Below are 14,925 nucleotides of genomic sequence, written 5' to 3' on the forward strand. Positions count from 1 at the left end.
TGTGTACTGTGTACCTAAGTAGCAATAGGCTGTGCGGGCACAGACTTGGTACTTTGGCTGTTGCTTTGGCTATGGCTGCACTGTCTTGGAGGTTGATGTGAGGTCGAGCATGGATGGATGGTCTTCGCGAGCAGAGCCGGCCAGCTGCCAGAAGTGAACACATAAACCTCTTCTCCAGCGCTGAAACTCTACACCTGAAAAACAGCCCGGCCGACATCCAGTTAAATATTCTAGCTCCCCTCCTCTCCAGCTCCATCTCACTCTTCCAGCTTCCATCTTCTTCTCCTCTCTCTTCCTCCACCAGGCAATTGCATCTTCACATTGATTGTTGAACTTCTTTGAGGACCTCTTTGACTTATTTATTCGGTTCTGTTTTATACCCCCCCACATACACACAAATATCAATCAAGATGCATTCGAAACAGATCCTTCTGTCGTTGGTGACTGCCGTCGGGTTGGCTTCTGCCTCCGACGTCGTCCAGCTCAAGACTGATACCTTCGACGAATTCATCACCAAGAACAACCTTGTCATTGCTGAATTGTAAGTTTGGTATATCCTTTCGATATCGATTAGGTCTAGGGAACCGCGTCAAAAGCGTGTCCACTATCTGATCCGATAATCACCTACTCATTTACAATAAAAAAAAGAACAAATGGTTTGCTAACATTATGCTTCCTAGCTATGCTCCATGGTGCGGACACTGCAAGGCTCTTGCTCCAGAGTACGAGGTTGCTGCCACTGAGCTCAAGGCCAAGGGCATCCAGGTCGTCAAGGTTGACTGCACGTACGTAATCAATCGAACCGCCGATATATATACATATATACCTTACCCACCGATCAGAGTACTAACGAATTATATCATATAGTGAGGAAGCCGACCTTTGCCAGAAGCAGGGTGTTGAGGGATACCCCACCCTTAAGATCTTCCGTGGCTCGTTGGATAACCCATCCCCATACAGTGGACAGCGAAAGGCCGACGCTATCGTCTCTTACATGACCAAGCAGTCGCTACCAGCTGTCTCCGTCCTTACCAAGGATACCATTGAAGCCTTCAAGACCTCCGACAAGGTTGTTGTTGTCGCCTACTTCAATGCTGACGATAAGAAGTCGAGCGAGACCTTCTCCGCCATTGCTGAGAAGCACCGTGATGACTACCTCTTCGGTGCCGTTTCGGACCCAGCTCTCCTTGAGGCTGCTAAGATCACTGCCCCAGGCGTTGTTGTCTACAGATCATTCGACGAGCCCGAGACTGTCTACGACGGTGCTTTCGAGGCCGAGGCCATCACAACCTTCGTCAAGACCACCGCCACCCCACTCATTGGTGAAGTCGGCCCAGAGACCTATGCCGGATACATGTCCGCTGGTATCCCACTTGCTTACATCTTCGTTGAGGGTGATGAGCAAAAGACCAAGTACGTCACTGGCTTGAAGGCTCTTGCCCAGAAGTACAAGGGCAAGATCAATGTTGCTACCATTGATGCCGCTGCCTTCGGTGCCCACGCTCAGAACCTTAACCTTGAGTCGAAGTGGCCTGCTTTTGCTATCCAGGACACCGCCAAGAACTTCAAGTACCCATTCGACCAGACTAAGGATCTTACCGTCGAGGCCATCGAGAAGTTCGTTGAGGAATTCTCCGAGGGCAAGGTTGAGCCATCGATCAAATCCGAAGAGGTCCCAGCTAAGCAGGAGGGTCCAGTCCACACCGTTGTTGCCCACAACTACAAGGATATCGTCCTAGACGACGAGAAGGACGTCTTGGTTGAGTTCTATGCTCACTGGTGCGGTCACTGCAAGGCCCTCGCCCCCAAGTACGAGGAACTCGGAAAGCTCTACTTCGACAACCCAGAATTCGCCAAGAAGGTCGTCATCGCCAAGGTTGATGCCACCCTCAACGACGTTCCAGATGAGATCCAGGGCTTCCCCACAATCAAGCTCTTCGCAGCTGGCAAGAAGGGATCCCCAATTGACTACCAGGGTGGCCGAACTGTTGAGGACTTCGTTAAGTTCATCAAGGAGAGCGGTACCCACGGTGTCGATGCTACCGAGGCTCTCGCTGCCCAGCAGGCCGCCCCACCTGCTGACTCTGCCGCTGAAGATGTTGGAAAGGCTGCCCCAGCTGCCACTGAGTCCGGTGACGAACCCGGCCCAGCCTCCACATCGACAGAGGCCGCTGCTGAGTCTGACAAGCACGATGAATTGTAAACGAAATAAAATAATCCCTAAAAACCTCACTAGAATAGTGATGGAATTATACCATTGCATCTTCTCTCACAAGATATCCATACCATCTCCATCCCTCCCGCTCAATCCCTTTCCTTTGTAATGTGGGTAATAAGTCCTGGTCTTTGAAGCTTTCTGCATGCTTTTGTCTCCTTTTCTTTTTTGTTCGTTTTTTTCTACGTGCTCTATCGGGGTTAACAAAAGAATGTCTTTTATCGACGACAACCTTTTCATGTATATTATGCATTAGTTATGATTTCCAATGAACGCTTTAGAGACGTAACCTGATTCCCATAGTTAGTCAATTTTCAGCCGCAATCGTGATCGCGTGAATCGAATCGGATCGAAAAAAGGCGTGAAGGTGCATGAAGAATGTGTGACTCCGGGCGAAAAAATGCCATTTTGGCGAGATTCGTCTCCAATAGCGTGGGACCTTGCTCACCCAAAACGCGTCTTCCCGGTTCCCCAAAATTTCAGTGCGTCGTGTTAGAGCCGGATGAAGAATGTGACGAAGCAGAGAAAGAACAGGGCCTCTCTCCTGAACATCTTATTCTATCAATCTTCTTCCCAAGCAGAGTGCCTAGGACTGTTTTCTCAAAACTTCACCTGTTAGAGCATCTCCATCCCGCTGTACCTGCATTATCGATTCGCCTCTCTTATCGTGTTCGGATTCGCTACCAAATACGTACCATGTCGGCCAAAAGAAAAGCCACAGATTCCGCTTCATCCGCCGCAGGGAAGAAACCAAAGGCGGCGACTATCACCGGATTCTTTTCCGCTGCTCCCAGCTCATCTAAAACGCCATTTGATAAGGCGGCATGGGCTGCTAAACTCCCGCCCCAACAGAGAGAGCTCTTGAAGCTTGAAATCGATACTTTGGATGCTTCTTGGTTGGCGGTGCTCAAGGATGCCCTTCTTGATCCATCGTTTTTGAAACTCAAGGCGTACTTGAAGGAAGAGTTTAAAGCGAATAGAGCATACCCACCTGCTAATGATGTTTACTCTTGGTATGTACATTACGTCGTATATCTTTGTCATTCATTTTTTTATTTTATTTTATTTTTTTATTTTTTTTAAAAAGTATACTAACCCCTTACTTGTTGTCCAGGTCTCGTCACACTCCATTCGACAAAGTCAAAGTTGTAATTCTCGGTCAAGACCCCTACCATGGCCCTAAGCAAGCACACGGCCTCTCCTTCTCCGTCAGACCGCCGACAGTTGCCCCACCGTCGCTTAGGAATATCTTTGGTTGCTTGGAAAATGACTACCCGTCTTTCCGCCCCCCAGAGAACAGACTTGGTCTTTTGACACCATGGGCCGAACGTGGTGTATTGATGTTGAATACTTGCTTGACTGTGCAACCTGGCAAGCCCAACAGCCATGCGAACAAGGGATGGGAACAGTTTACACAGAAGGTTATCGAGATTGTGGCGCAGAAGAGGATGAAGGGGGTTGTGTTTATGGCTTGGGGGAAGCCAGCTCAGGGAAGGATTGCGAAGATCAACGTAAGTATATCAAGTATTCAATATAAAAATGATTTATATATAGGTATCTATCTACGAGAATGCCAGCTAATTTGGAATGGTGGGTTATAGAAAGATACACACTTGATCCTATCATCATGCCATCCAAGCCCGTTGGCACAACCCACTGCAGCGGTCAAATTCGTAAGTCCCCTTTTTTAAAAAAATATATAAAAAATCCCATTTTATCTATATATTACGTCCTCTAGTTTATTCTAACAATGGTATCACCAAATACAGAAAGATGTCAAGCACTTCATACAGGCCAACCAATGGTTAGAGAAGAAGTATGGTGAGGACGGCCCAATTGACTGGAACTCTATCAACCCCAAGAATACGCCACTCTTTAAGTCCAAGGCTCAGGCCTCCACTTCCACCAAACCAGCGGCTCCAGCGGATGATATACCAGATGAGATCGCTGAGAAGTTTGAAGACAAGATCAATAATGAAAAAGAGGTGCCCTCCCTTGACGATGACGAGGAAGCTCTGAGGGAAGCCGAGGCACTGGAGGAATCTAGCGCGAAGAAGGGTGCAAAAAAGGAAGCTCCAAAGGCCAAAGGGAAAGAGAAGGCAAAGAAAGAAGAGCCAATTGAGAACGAATATGGAGAGGACGATATTGACTGGGACGAAGCTGCATTGAAGTCCGATCAAGTCGAAGAAGAAGCAATACAGGCCAAGAAGACCAGGGGCAGAGGCAAGAAATAGATGCTGAAAATGTTTAAATTTAGGGACGTCTTATGTTTGCGGTAGGAGGTACAGCGAACGCCATAGAAATGTTCACCTTCGGACGGAACAGGCAGTGAATTTGGAAGTACATGTTTATACAAAACGTGTTTGGCGTTCCCGAGACAGTAAAAAAACAAAAAGCAGAAGAAGGGGTCGGCACTGGCGTTGGATACTATTTCTTTTGTTCATAATTAGTATTTTTGGTTTATCCTTATTTGTTTTCATCCGCTTCGTATTATAATTTCCATGATTAGATTCTGCTCACCATGTTACATATATCCTTTAACTCGTCTTCTTCTTCGGGCTACTCTGTACTCCAATACATTTAGACATAGGTACTATATACCGAAGCAAGCGAATTCTTAAGTGAGTGCCTAGGTAGGTAAGTACCTAGGGTACCTAATGTATTGTAAATTGTTGTAAATTGGCTGAGAGTGGCTTGCCCATTTGAAATATCCACTTCATTGGGGTCGACACTGCGCTGCCCTGGTGAAGCATTTGTTGGCGGAGCGGCCTGTGTAACATTCGACAACGCAACTTTTGTTTAGAAGCTTAAACCCTTCGATCGAATCGGTTCTTTTCCATTTACTCTACACGCGCGAGCAGGGACTGGTTAATTCTGGCTCTATATGCATATTTGCCATGGGGTGTATTAGGTTGATTCCCTGAAGAGGCTATAGATTGCATTGAGAAGAATCAGTAAGCTTCCCTGACATGTCTGACACTCATGAACCTGGCCAAGTATTTGACGGTTCATTAATTATTCCGGCCGGCAAAGCTGAATTTGGTCATGTTAGTTGTACGGACTCGGCTACCAGGGTACTATACGACACTGAATATGACATCTGCACTTGCATTGGAGGAATGTTTTGCTTATGGCGAAGATTAATATTCGATACGATTGCCGCAGGCCTTTATTGGATACCTAAAAGGTCACCCTGGCTAGGCCTCGGTTGGCACAAAATCTGCATAATCTCACCTTCCATGATCATATGAAGCCCACGATCAACGGGCCAGATTACATGCAGATATATATATACATCGGGAAACCAAGACTTCGAAGATCAAAGATTCAATTCGACGAAAATAGGGACTCGGCACATAACCTCAGACTAGCTATCCTTCGAAAAGACGAAAATGGCCCAAGCTTTGGCGGATCTGAGCTAGGGCTAGGTTAACTTTATAAATCGTTTGGATGATACCATCCTAAGGTATCTTGCACAAACGAAAAACATCGCCCCGGGAGAATACCTAAAATAGTCCACCTAAGCATATGCTTATTTTGTGCAGTGGCAGGGATCTGGTATTTTGATCCCGACCTGGGTATACTATACTTACCTTGACAAATATAAACCCTCAACTCAGCCGCACTCCAGCTCGATGTCGGTATTTCTTGGCTCCAGGTCTTTTCGCACACGATTGCACAATTATTCAAACGGGGACCCACAAATCTTCAACGGATTTTCTCTGTGGAATAACAAGCAATCCTTCCAAGCCCTTGGTGTGAAATGCCTCGTACCTTGACTCATGTACCTCAAACGAAGATCGTAATTGAGCTTATGCCCCAAGGCTTCTGTTCCTAGGTATCTATAAGCCTAGCGTGTAGTACAGAATAGATTTCTTTCCTGTGAAACCTCTCAAGACAAGCCGAGTCACAGGAAAAAATTCACAGATACGCTCCACAGAATGTCCGCAGGGTATGGGAGTTAGTTGCTTACCAGGGATCCCTCCCCGCCCATCAAAATCAATACTAGGGCATATAGGTCAAGCGAATTTAGAGTAGAATAGAAAAGCGAAAATAGCACAGCCGTCCTGTGATAGTAGCTCGAACGGTTTATATTGGTGTACAGGACACGCTTAGCACCAGCTGAAATCTCGATAAACCCCCCCATTAATTCCCACGCGCTGGACCCGCCCCTACTGACCTGGGTCTTATTTTTTAAGGCCTACTCTGCTAAGAGCTCTTTGTATTCCTTTTCTCCCATGGGAATTGTTTTTTAAATACGAGAAGTATCATACGACGATCATTCGACTCTGTTTTTCCTAATCTAAGCTTTTCTCTTTTATGCATTTTTGTTTGATAATACCAAGATTTGGCAAGAAGCTTAATTATATACTAGACCAAGATGGCCTCGAATCCGGGCCTTGCGGGCACTCCAGGTGCAAGCAGTAACCCACTAGCTTCGAATAACCCTTTCGCAGATCCAGCAGGTTCGTTTTGAACCCTCCTTCTCCCCAATTCCGAGATATTAAACTTATAATAATCGCGAAGAAAAGGATACCATACTGAGTACAAAGCTAACATAACCCACAAATTGAAGTACAATCCGGTCAGCGCCATGACAGACGCAACACCGAACCCCTCCCATATCCAGTCTCCCCACAACCCCCCGCCGCGCGTGGTCCGACAGCCGACGATGAAATCGAAGATATCAGCCCACCCCCTTTGTTCTCACGATATTCTACAGGTCCTGAAGCAGAAAACTTAGTTCGTCGGCATGCGAATACTTTCCCGCGTCCGGTGCCGCCGAATACAACTTCACAACCAGGTGCGCAGGCACCAGAATTAGTAGGACCTCAGAGTCACGGTCAAGGTCAAGGAAAACCACCAGGATATCATAGCGACGACGATGATGATTCCGATATATCCACCGACGAGGATGACGATTTGGCGATGTATTTTAAACGACGAGAACCGGCAAATGGTGTGTTATCGAGCTTACTACAGTTATACGGACCGGGTGGTGGAACCGAAGCTTATAGGTCACAATCGGTACCCCGATCTCCAAGATCGAGGAGCAAAAGCGCAGTGGGGGCTAAAACTGCCACTCCGGGTGAACAAGCTACAACAGAAAGTGGACAGTCAGCACAGCCAGAGACTGCAGCAGAAAAGGAGAAAATGCAGATGGCAATGATGGCGAAGGAATCAGGAACTGGTAGTGACAGTGATGACGATGATTGGAAGAGTTTCTCGGCGAGGCCGAGATGGTATCAACATTCTTCCATGTCGAGGTTTTCATTAATACCAGAGACGAGAAGTGCGACACCGACAATGGAAGTTGTGGGGGATGTGGCATCTGTGCTGTCGATGGGGGAGAGACCCTCGAAGTTGGGGAAAAGAGAGAGGTTAAAAGCTTTGGCGAAGAGATTTAAAGGAAGAGGGAACGAGGAGCTTACCATCACAGTACATATTGCAGAGACATTGCAGCGGCAGAAGTATCTGCTAAAACTTTGTCGAGCATTAATGCTCTGTGGAGCCCCGTCACATCGTATTGAAGGTAGGATTCTTTTTTCCTAAAATGCATCATGGTCCTATTATCTAAGCTAACGATATCAGATTTCCTTCAAATTAGCGCTGCGGTTCTTGCAGTCAATGCCTCCTTTGTCTACCTCCCCGGCACTATAATAATATCTTTCCAAGATCCCCAGACTCACACTTCAGACGTTCAAGTCGTCAAAAGTGGCACATCTCTAGACCTCGGGAAACTCCAGTACATCCATATCATCTACAAAGAAGTACTTCACGATGTCATCTCCGTCGAAACCGGCACCGAGAAACTCGAGAAACTCATTCGAAAACCCCCACTCAGAAATGTATGGTTCAAAGTTCTACTATACGGCGGCGCATCTGCCTCTATTGCCCCTCTATTCAATGCACGGGTTAAAGACCTGCCATTCGCATTTCTACTGGGTATGGTGGTGGCACTTATGGGATTGGTGATTAATCCCAAATCCGAAGCGTTTGCAAACGTCTTTGAGATCATGGGTACCATCATCGTATCTTTCTTTGCCCGTGCATTTGGAAGTATAAGAATGAACGGAGAAGAACTGTTCTGTTTTTCGGGTATAACTCAAGGTGCAATCGCCCCGTTGCTACTACCGGGCTATGCAATCCTTCTCGGGGCACTTGAATTACAGAGTAAAAAGCTGGTGGCTGGAGCGGTCCGAATGTTTTATGCAATCATCTACTCCGTACTGCTATGGTTCGGTATCTCCATCGGAACGGCGCTATACGGCTTTGTTGACCCAAGTGCAACGAATTTAACGGAATGTTTGGATCAGAATCTACAAGAATTTAGATTCTTTTACGTCCCGTTGTTTACTTTCTTCGTCTTACTCGCAAACCAAGCAAGATGGAAACAGGCACCTGCAATGTTGATTATTAGTTTATTGGGATATACAGTAAACTACTTTTCCCAAGGACGGTTTCCGCATACACCACAAGTTGCAAATGGATTGGCAGCATTGACTGTTGGTGTGCTGGGAAATCTTTATAGCAGAGTGGTCCACCAAGCGGCGTTTACAGCTATGGTACCCGCCATATTGTTACAGGTGCAGAGTGGGATCGCTAGCTCTGGGTCGTTGATGAGTGGTTTGACAGTAGCTATGACGATTGTGGGCGGACGGAATGCGATGATTCCAGCGGACGCCGATTCTATTAATATCGCCGCCGGTGCAAACTCGCAGTCTGGATTCGTAGTTGATGGAGGAGCAGGTCAGTTGGCCCTAGGGCTAGTCGCTATCAGTGTGGCTATCAGCTTCGGCCTATTTTTGAGCAGTGTTATAGGTATGTATCTTCCAATCTCGTTCTTTCTTCTTAGACAGGTGTTTCCTTCCTTTTATATTATACAGGTCAAGGCTAATATATGAAATTTAGTCTATCCTTTGGGCAAGAGCAAAAAACAAAGTGCTATCTTCGCTTTTTAGATGTCGATATATATTGCAGTATCTCGAGAGAACACCAAATCCTTCGCTTTGGTAGTTTGATTTTCCATTTTCTTTAAATTTCTTTTTTACCAGGCACTCAAAACTCTGGTTGTTTCCTTTTGACTCTAAAATCTATCTAAACGGGAATCTATGGGAGGCGTTTTTTTTTTTTTTTTTGGAAGCTTAGAAAGCCCGGAGGGTCTACATTCTTTATAGGTAACTCAGCGAGTACATTGTAGCGATTAGTATGCTGCACTTGATCGATTTTTAAAATCCTATACACTTCACAATTTATTCAATTAAGCAAATGAATATAAGCATTGTTTTCAATGAAATATACACTGAGATCATGATGCATAAAATAACACGCTGCCTCTTTATCAAGCCTTTTTCGGTGGCGGCGGCCTTGCTCCTCCAGGAGGTGGGGGTGGGCTCTTTGCCCCACCAACAGCATCAACCTGATAATCATCCTCTTTGCTCTTATTCTCCTCCTCCATCATATAAGCATCCATCAGATTTGTTCTATTACTCCTAACAGCTTTCTTCCCCCTCCCAGCCCTCGCAGGCGGCGGTCCACCCCCCGGAGCGCCACTCTGACCCTGTGAATACGGAGAGCTCATTGGTGGCGGTTGTGGCGGGGTTGAGGGTGTTTGTCGACCACTCTGCAAAGCGGCTATAGCCGCAGGATCCATCATAACGGGAGGAGTAGACGTTTGTGGCGGTGGACTCCTTGTTGCTGCATATGCGTCACTCGGTGTGAACATGTGCGGTGCTCCTGGGGGAGGTGATGTCGCTTGGCCTTGTAAAGCGAATGCAGGGGTTATGAACGCTGATCCATCTTGTGATGTCGTTACTTCTGGACCTGGTTCGCCACCTAGGAATGCCGCATCGGTGGGTGGGTACTCGAATATTGCTTCGCCAGGCTGGCTTAGGGGTTCTTCGAGCGGAGGCGGGAGTCGGTGGAGAGCGCCGTATCCAAGGACGCAGCCGAGTGCACCATCGCCACCCCAGTGTCTTCGAGGGAGGATAGTCACCTCGCGGACTAAGTTGAACTCACGGTTGTAGACGTAAAGTTGAAGAGGCCGGTCGATATGCTGTTGTAATTGAGGAAAAGGTCCGAATTCAGTAAAATGTCAAAAACCAGTAGCGGCGGGCTAACTCACATCTTCAACTAATTCTCCCAATCCACTTTCTCCTCTGACAACCCCACGCGGGGTCCCAATGATGTAATCGCTGTATGGTAGCAATCCCCCAACCTCAGCTGGACTTCCCGGCGATATATCCAGTACATGCCATACATCCTCCGCGACACCCAAGCTCATCCATTTCAGTGAAACTCCCAGCGGCGACGGGCTCTCTTCAGTAACCGGTGGTAATGGTATTGTGATATTCCGAAGTATTTGACCTTTAGCACTCCATACTCCCAACGTCACAGAATAGCCAGCACAATTCCGGACTTCTTCTTGAAATAATCGAGGGTCGGCGTCATCCTGCCGTTATTATTCTAGTTAAAACTTCTATCGTCTCGCGCCTTGTGGGTTTTGGAAGGGAGTCGTACAATTTCGCGCCCGTTGATGCCGCAGATGAAATCGAACCATGGTTCTAACGGTACTTCGGGTTTGATGCTCCTGAGAACCTATATGAATTGAAGAGAGAGGATAAAAGCCAGAAAGGATTAGACGACCTGGGTGACGGGTTGAAGGAATGAGCTACGGATTATTCTAGGGTTTAAGACAAGGGGTGTGAGCTGTTTTGACTGGTTGCTTACCCGGAATCCGAACCGATTATGGCCTCCAGAGACTTGCGATTGTTCGTTGCCCATGGTTGGGCGAGTATGGTGTGGGAGATAGCTTTAGTATTAGTGGTCGGCAACGTTGATTGTGGTAGTGGTGATAGTTTTGAGCGAGTGGGTTGGTGAGGTGGGCTGTTTTTGATAACAGCTAAGCAACACCAAAATGTAACTTTGTAGATGCAAGATGACGGTCTATTTTACATGGCGACATATATATAGGTATTCTACAGCTTCCGAACCATTGACGATTCAAGTATTAACTTAATTTGGCCTAGCAGGCTATGGTTTGAATATAGTAGATACGATTTTATTTTTCATCTTCTCTCACATCTCCATGCTTGAACGTACTGCTAAAACTACTTAGGCAACAGTTCCCAAAAGAAACACCAGAACACCGCCATGAACAACAAGTCTTCAAATATCACAGAAGATACAGCAATACCACCGGTTCGAGGCCGACTAACAGTCAAGCATTTATAATTTGGTGTCGTTTAGTCATCATAATCAGGTTGCATGTCGTCGTCGGCAGGATCATATGCTCCCATATAGTCTTGAAACCCTTGTGTTTCCACCCCACCGACCATACCGGCGATAGCTGCCATATCGATTATCCCACCCCGGCCTTGGATTGGATAGTCATCCATTTCTTCAAAGCCTTGGTCAACATGGTCGTTGGCGCCTCCAGGGCCTCCGCGCTTCTTGCTTGTGAAATTGATCCATTCCTTACTTAAGCCAAGTTTCTTATCAAGTTGTCGGGCTTGGTTTGTGATTTGGACCGTTCGGGCGATCTGAGCCTCCAAGTCTTTGAGGATGTCTGTTTCGGATGCAGGTAGATCGTGGAAAGAGACCATGCATGATGTGGAGCCATCGTTTGTAGATGAGTGAGATAGGGAAGCCTTGATTTCTTTCCGGTCAATCTGTAAGAAGTATATAAGTAATTAGTTATTCTATGCTACCGGATCAAAATGAATTGGATTTTTAGCCTCACCATATCAAGAATATACCGCTCCAGCTCTTCTGGGGAAATAGTACTGGCTCTAGAGCCAAGGACATCTAAATCGCGACTGGCAATGGCTTCGATACTGAGGGTGGAGTAGGTACTTGTCAGAGCCTTAATTCCAAGCCTACGGAAGTTCTCCAGACACTGTTCCGCAATTCCCCAGTTCCCATCCGTCTGGAAAACCTCCTTAACCAGGGCAGCTTCCCGTCGAAGAATATCGGGATTACCCGTGGCATAAGCTGTCGCAAATGCCTCGTATGGCCTGCCCACGATACGACAGGCTCTTGCTGTAGATTGTGGTATTGTTTTCGGCAGTTGAAAATTCTATCGAATATCAGCGGAGTCTACGAGTCTAGATCTGAGGGGAAGCCTGTACCCTTCCTTCAAGCATGAGAGTTACCAGAACAAACTTCTTGAAGGCATCCACCTGGATTTGGCTGACGGTCGTTCCAATGGCAGGATATGAAAGAACAAATTGGAGGAAATCGCTTGCTCGTCTCCACTTCTTCGTTGCCATGTATATCATTGCCCCATAGAGGAAATACTGGAGTACTTCTCTATAGCTAACATCTTTATCACTTCCCTTAACTGGGAATTCCTCGATATCAATGTCCAAGATTGGAAGGGCAGCACGGTAAGATCGTGCGTCAAGACACTTCTTGACAAATTTAGTATGTAACGATGAGAAAGTCCTTGCGCCAGTGGAATAGTTGAGTTGAGTAATAGTATGTTCTAGAGGTTTGAGGGCAAGAATTGGCTGCATTAAGGAAGAACCATAAGCATGTAGTCTTACAGAACAACGGGCTCCGACTAGAAGGTAATACCTTATTGCAAGCATCACAAAATTGAAGTAAGACTTTTAGGACGGCCAATAGTTGGTCCTTCGAGAATTTTATCTGTCTGCCATCAAATTCCGAAAAGAAATCAATTAATTTGGGCCATAGCTGATGAATTTCGTTCTTATCGACGGATAGACGTGCGAAGCTATTCCCTCTTAGTTAGTTAGGTCACAAGACTTAGGTGTTTCTGAGCCTTACAATGCGTAAAGGATACCTAAGCTATTTGCTCTATTATCAAGGAGCTCCAGGGGGTCACTGTCTCGGGTTCCGACCAAGGCTTGAGCGGATAATTTTGAAAGAATGTCATTTAGAGTCTTTAGATCCTTGTTATATTCGGCAGGCGTCAGATCAGGTGAAGCCGGAAAGGCTAAAACGCTTCCGATGAACCGTTCCATCTTGGAGACTTGCTACCGGTACCAACTCCGAGGTGAATAAGAGCAAAGGAGATGGGATGTGGAAATTCGATAGTCTAGATGATTATTGGGATAAAGGATGTATCGTGGTAAACTACTACTACCTAAACATCCATAAAGTTAGTACCTTAGCGAACCATGTTGCGCAGATAAGGCATTCCGCTTGATAGCAAACTAAACTTGACATACCGTTTCAGAAACTAGGAAAAGGTAGGTTAAATCCGAAGCCTATAATCCTTTAGAAACTATCTAGAGCTTCAACGCTGTGAGGTCGTGACGCGAGGGAAGTTGGTGATGTTGGGGGAGTTGCAGTATGACTGTGTAGTGGGAGAGGCGGGGAGCTAAGTACCTACACTGTATTAGACGCGAGCTGTGCAGCTCCCAAAAGCGCAGCCAACAACAGCCACAACACTGTGTTGTCGTTGCCCTACGAGAGTGTGGCGTATCACAACACAATTGTCAAACGGACGTTTGTCCCAAATCGAGGCCCTTAGGCCCGGATACAGCCTTGTTCGATGTTCCTTGCATGGGACCCGCATGCAATTGACCGGAGTATTGTACGCATGGGGTTGAACACATCAACCAGCCGACTTTGCTAACTCTGCATCCGATTTGAAAATATCAGAATTCGAATTTTCAATCTTTTAAAATGGTTACGAAGAAAGCCTTAGTAGGTCTTAGGTAGCATATTGCGATATCATGATCATGAAGGATCAGATTTTTGGAAACCAATGGGCAAAATTAGCTAGCCTTGCAATATGCAACGTGTTGTGGAACTCCACACGATTATGTACACTGCATGCTAGCATATGCTAATTATATCGATATATCACGATTGTCCAAAACCTAACAGACGGCAAGGGATCTCAGTAATGGGATATGCCCCGGAGTATAGTTTGGGATAGATACAACTTGATTGGATAGGCTGTATTTGCCGGAGCTCCTTTTTCTTGCAGAGTACGTCTTGAAAGGCATTATTGTGGAGACATGTCATCGGATCCATTGTATTGCACATCATTTTCCTGCGAAATTTAAACCTTACAAAGAGTTCGTGGAATCAGAATAAACAATCCCCGAATCCTACAAATGAACACGAAGATTTCTGATAAAAATGGTGCAGAGTGGTTAGCAATTGGCTCCACATTTGATGCTCTGAATCTTTGACTGGCAGGCCTGACGCCGGGCTATCTACCACACAAACAACGCAAAATCTTCCAAGGCGCCCACCGATTATGGTCTACATGATGTCTTCATTAGTAGATATGCCTTGACCTAGGCGCCCTTATACTGGATTGAGAGCAGATACGCCCTACTCGTATTAGAATCAAGTGATTTGATCTAAGCCCAATTGAAAAAAACAAAATAATCTATTGATTATCGATTATCTTTTGATAGATATCTAGATATATACCAGCGACAGAAGTGCCTTGGATATCCTCTCCGAGTCTATATTAGCAACTATCCGAATCGATGCTCGACCTCGGCAATTGATGTCCCAGTCCTAGGATCCGAGTATTCTCACTGCATGAGAAGATTCGTCTGGACGAATGCAATGGGGAGTCACGAAGTAGGAATCGAATTGCTGATGAGAAAGACTAGGCTTCTCCATTCAACATTACCCAATAAAGGTCAAGGTTGAAGTTTAACATATTTTAGCTTTGATAAATAAGGGAAAGCCCCTTCGTAAGTAGCCTTTAGCTTTAG

General features: G+C 46.1%; 5 protein-coding genes across 5 annotated transcripts; 3 read left to right on the forward strand and 2 right to left on the reverse strand.

The window, feature by feature from the left end:
• Positions 1 to 410: 410 nt before the first annotated feature.
• Positions 411 to 2,203, forward strand: AOL_s00083g18 (uncharacterized protein; the record flags this gene model as incomplete). The annotated part of the gene is made up of 3 exons (XM_011125198.1): positions 411 to 541; positions 681 to 785; positions 868 to 2,203. The coding sequence occupies 3 exons, from the start codon at positions 411 to 413 to the stop codon at positions 2,201 to 2,203; spliced, it is 1,572 nt and encodes a 523-aa protein (XP_011123500.1).
• Positions 2,204 to 2,911: 708 nt separating this feature from the next.
• AOL_s00083g19 (uncharacterized protein) lies at positions 2,912 to 4,449 on the forward strand (the record flags this gene model as incomplete). Its single annotated transcript, XM_011125199.1, has 4 exons — positions 2,912 to 3,228; positions 3,330 to 3,726; positions 3,817 to 3,888; positions 3,985 to 4,449. The coding sequence occupies 4 exons, from the start codon at positions 2,912 to 2,914 to the stop codon at positions 4,447 to 4,449; spliced, it is 1,251 nt and encodes a 416-aa protein (XP_011123501.1).
• Positions 4,450 to 6,596: 2,147 nt separating this feature from the next.
• AOL_s00083g20 (uncharacterized protein) lies at positions 6,597 to 9,177 on the forward strand (the record flags this gene model as incomplete). The annotated part of the gene is made up of 4 exons (XM_011125200.1): positions 6,597 to 6,681; positions 6,792 to 7,748; positions 7,808 to 9,037; positions 9,128 to 9,177. 4 exons carry the CDS (start codon positions 6,597 to 6,599, stop codon positions 9,175 to 9,177), a joined length of 2,322 nt encoding a protein of 773 aa, XP_011123502.1.
• Positions 9,178 to 9,557: 380 nt separating this feature from the next.
• AOL_s00083g21 (uncharacterized protein) lies at positions 9,558 to 10,999 on the reverse strand (the record flags this gene model as incomplete). Its single annotated transcript, XM_011125201.1, has 4 exons — positions 9,558 to 10,271; positions 10,341 to 10,667; positions 10,736 to 10,813; positions 10,946 to 10,999. 4 exons carry the CDS (start codon positions 10,997 to 10,999, stop codon positions 9,558 to 9,560), a joined length of 1,173 nt encoding a protein of 390 aa, XP_011123503.1.
• A 461-nt stretch (positions 11,000 to 11,460) lies between these two features.
• On the reverse strand, positions 11,461 to 13,203 carry AOL_s00083g22 (uncharacterized protein; the record flags this gene model as incomplete). The annotated part of the gene is made up of 5 exons (XM_011125202.1): positions 11,461 to 11,886; positions 11,958 to 12,293; positions 12,346 to 12,726; positions 12,794 to 12,953; positions 13,007 to 13,203. The coding sequence occupies 5 exons, from the start codon at positions 13,201 to 13,203 to the stop codon at positions 11,461 to 11,463; spliced, it is 1,500 nt and encodes a 499-aa protein (XP_011123504.1).
• Positions 13,204 to 14,925: the final 1,722 nt, after the last annotated feature.

This window comes from Orbilia oligospora, assembly GCF_000225545.1.
Source record: "Orbilia oligospora ATCC 24927 unplaced genomic scaffold scaffold00083, whole genome shotgun sequence".
NCBI lineage: Eukaryota > Fungi > Ascomycota > Orbiliomycetes > Orbiliales > Orbiliaceae > Orbilia > Orbilia oligospora.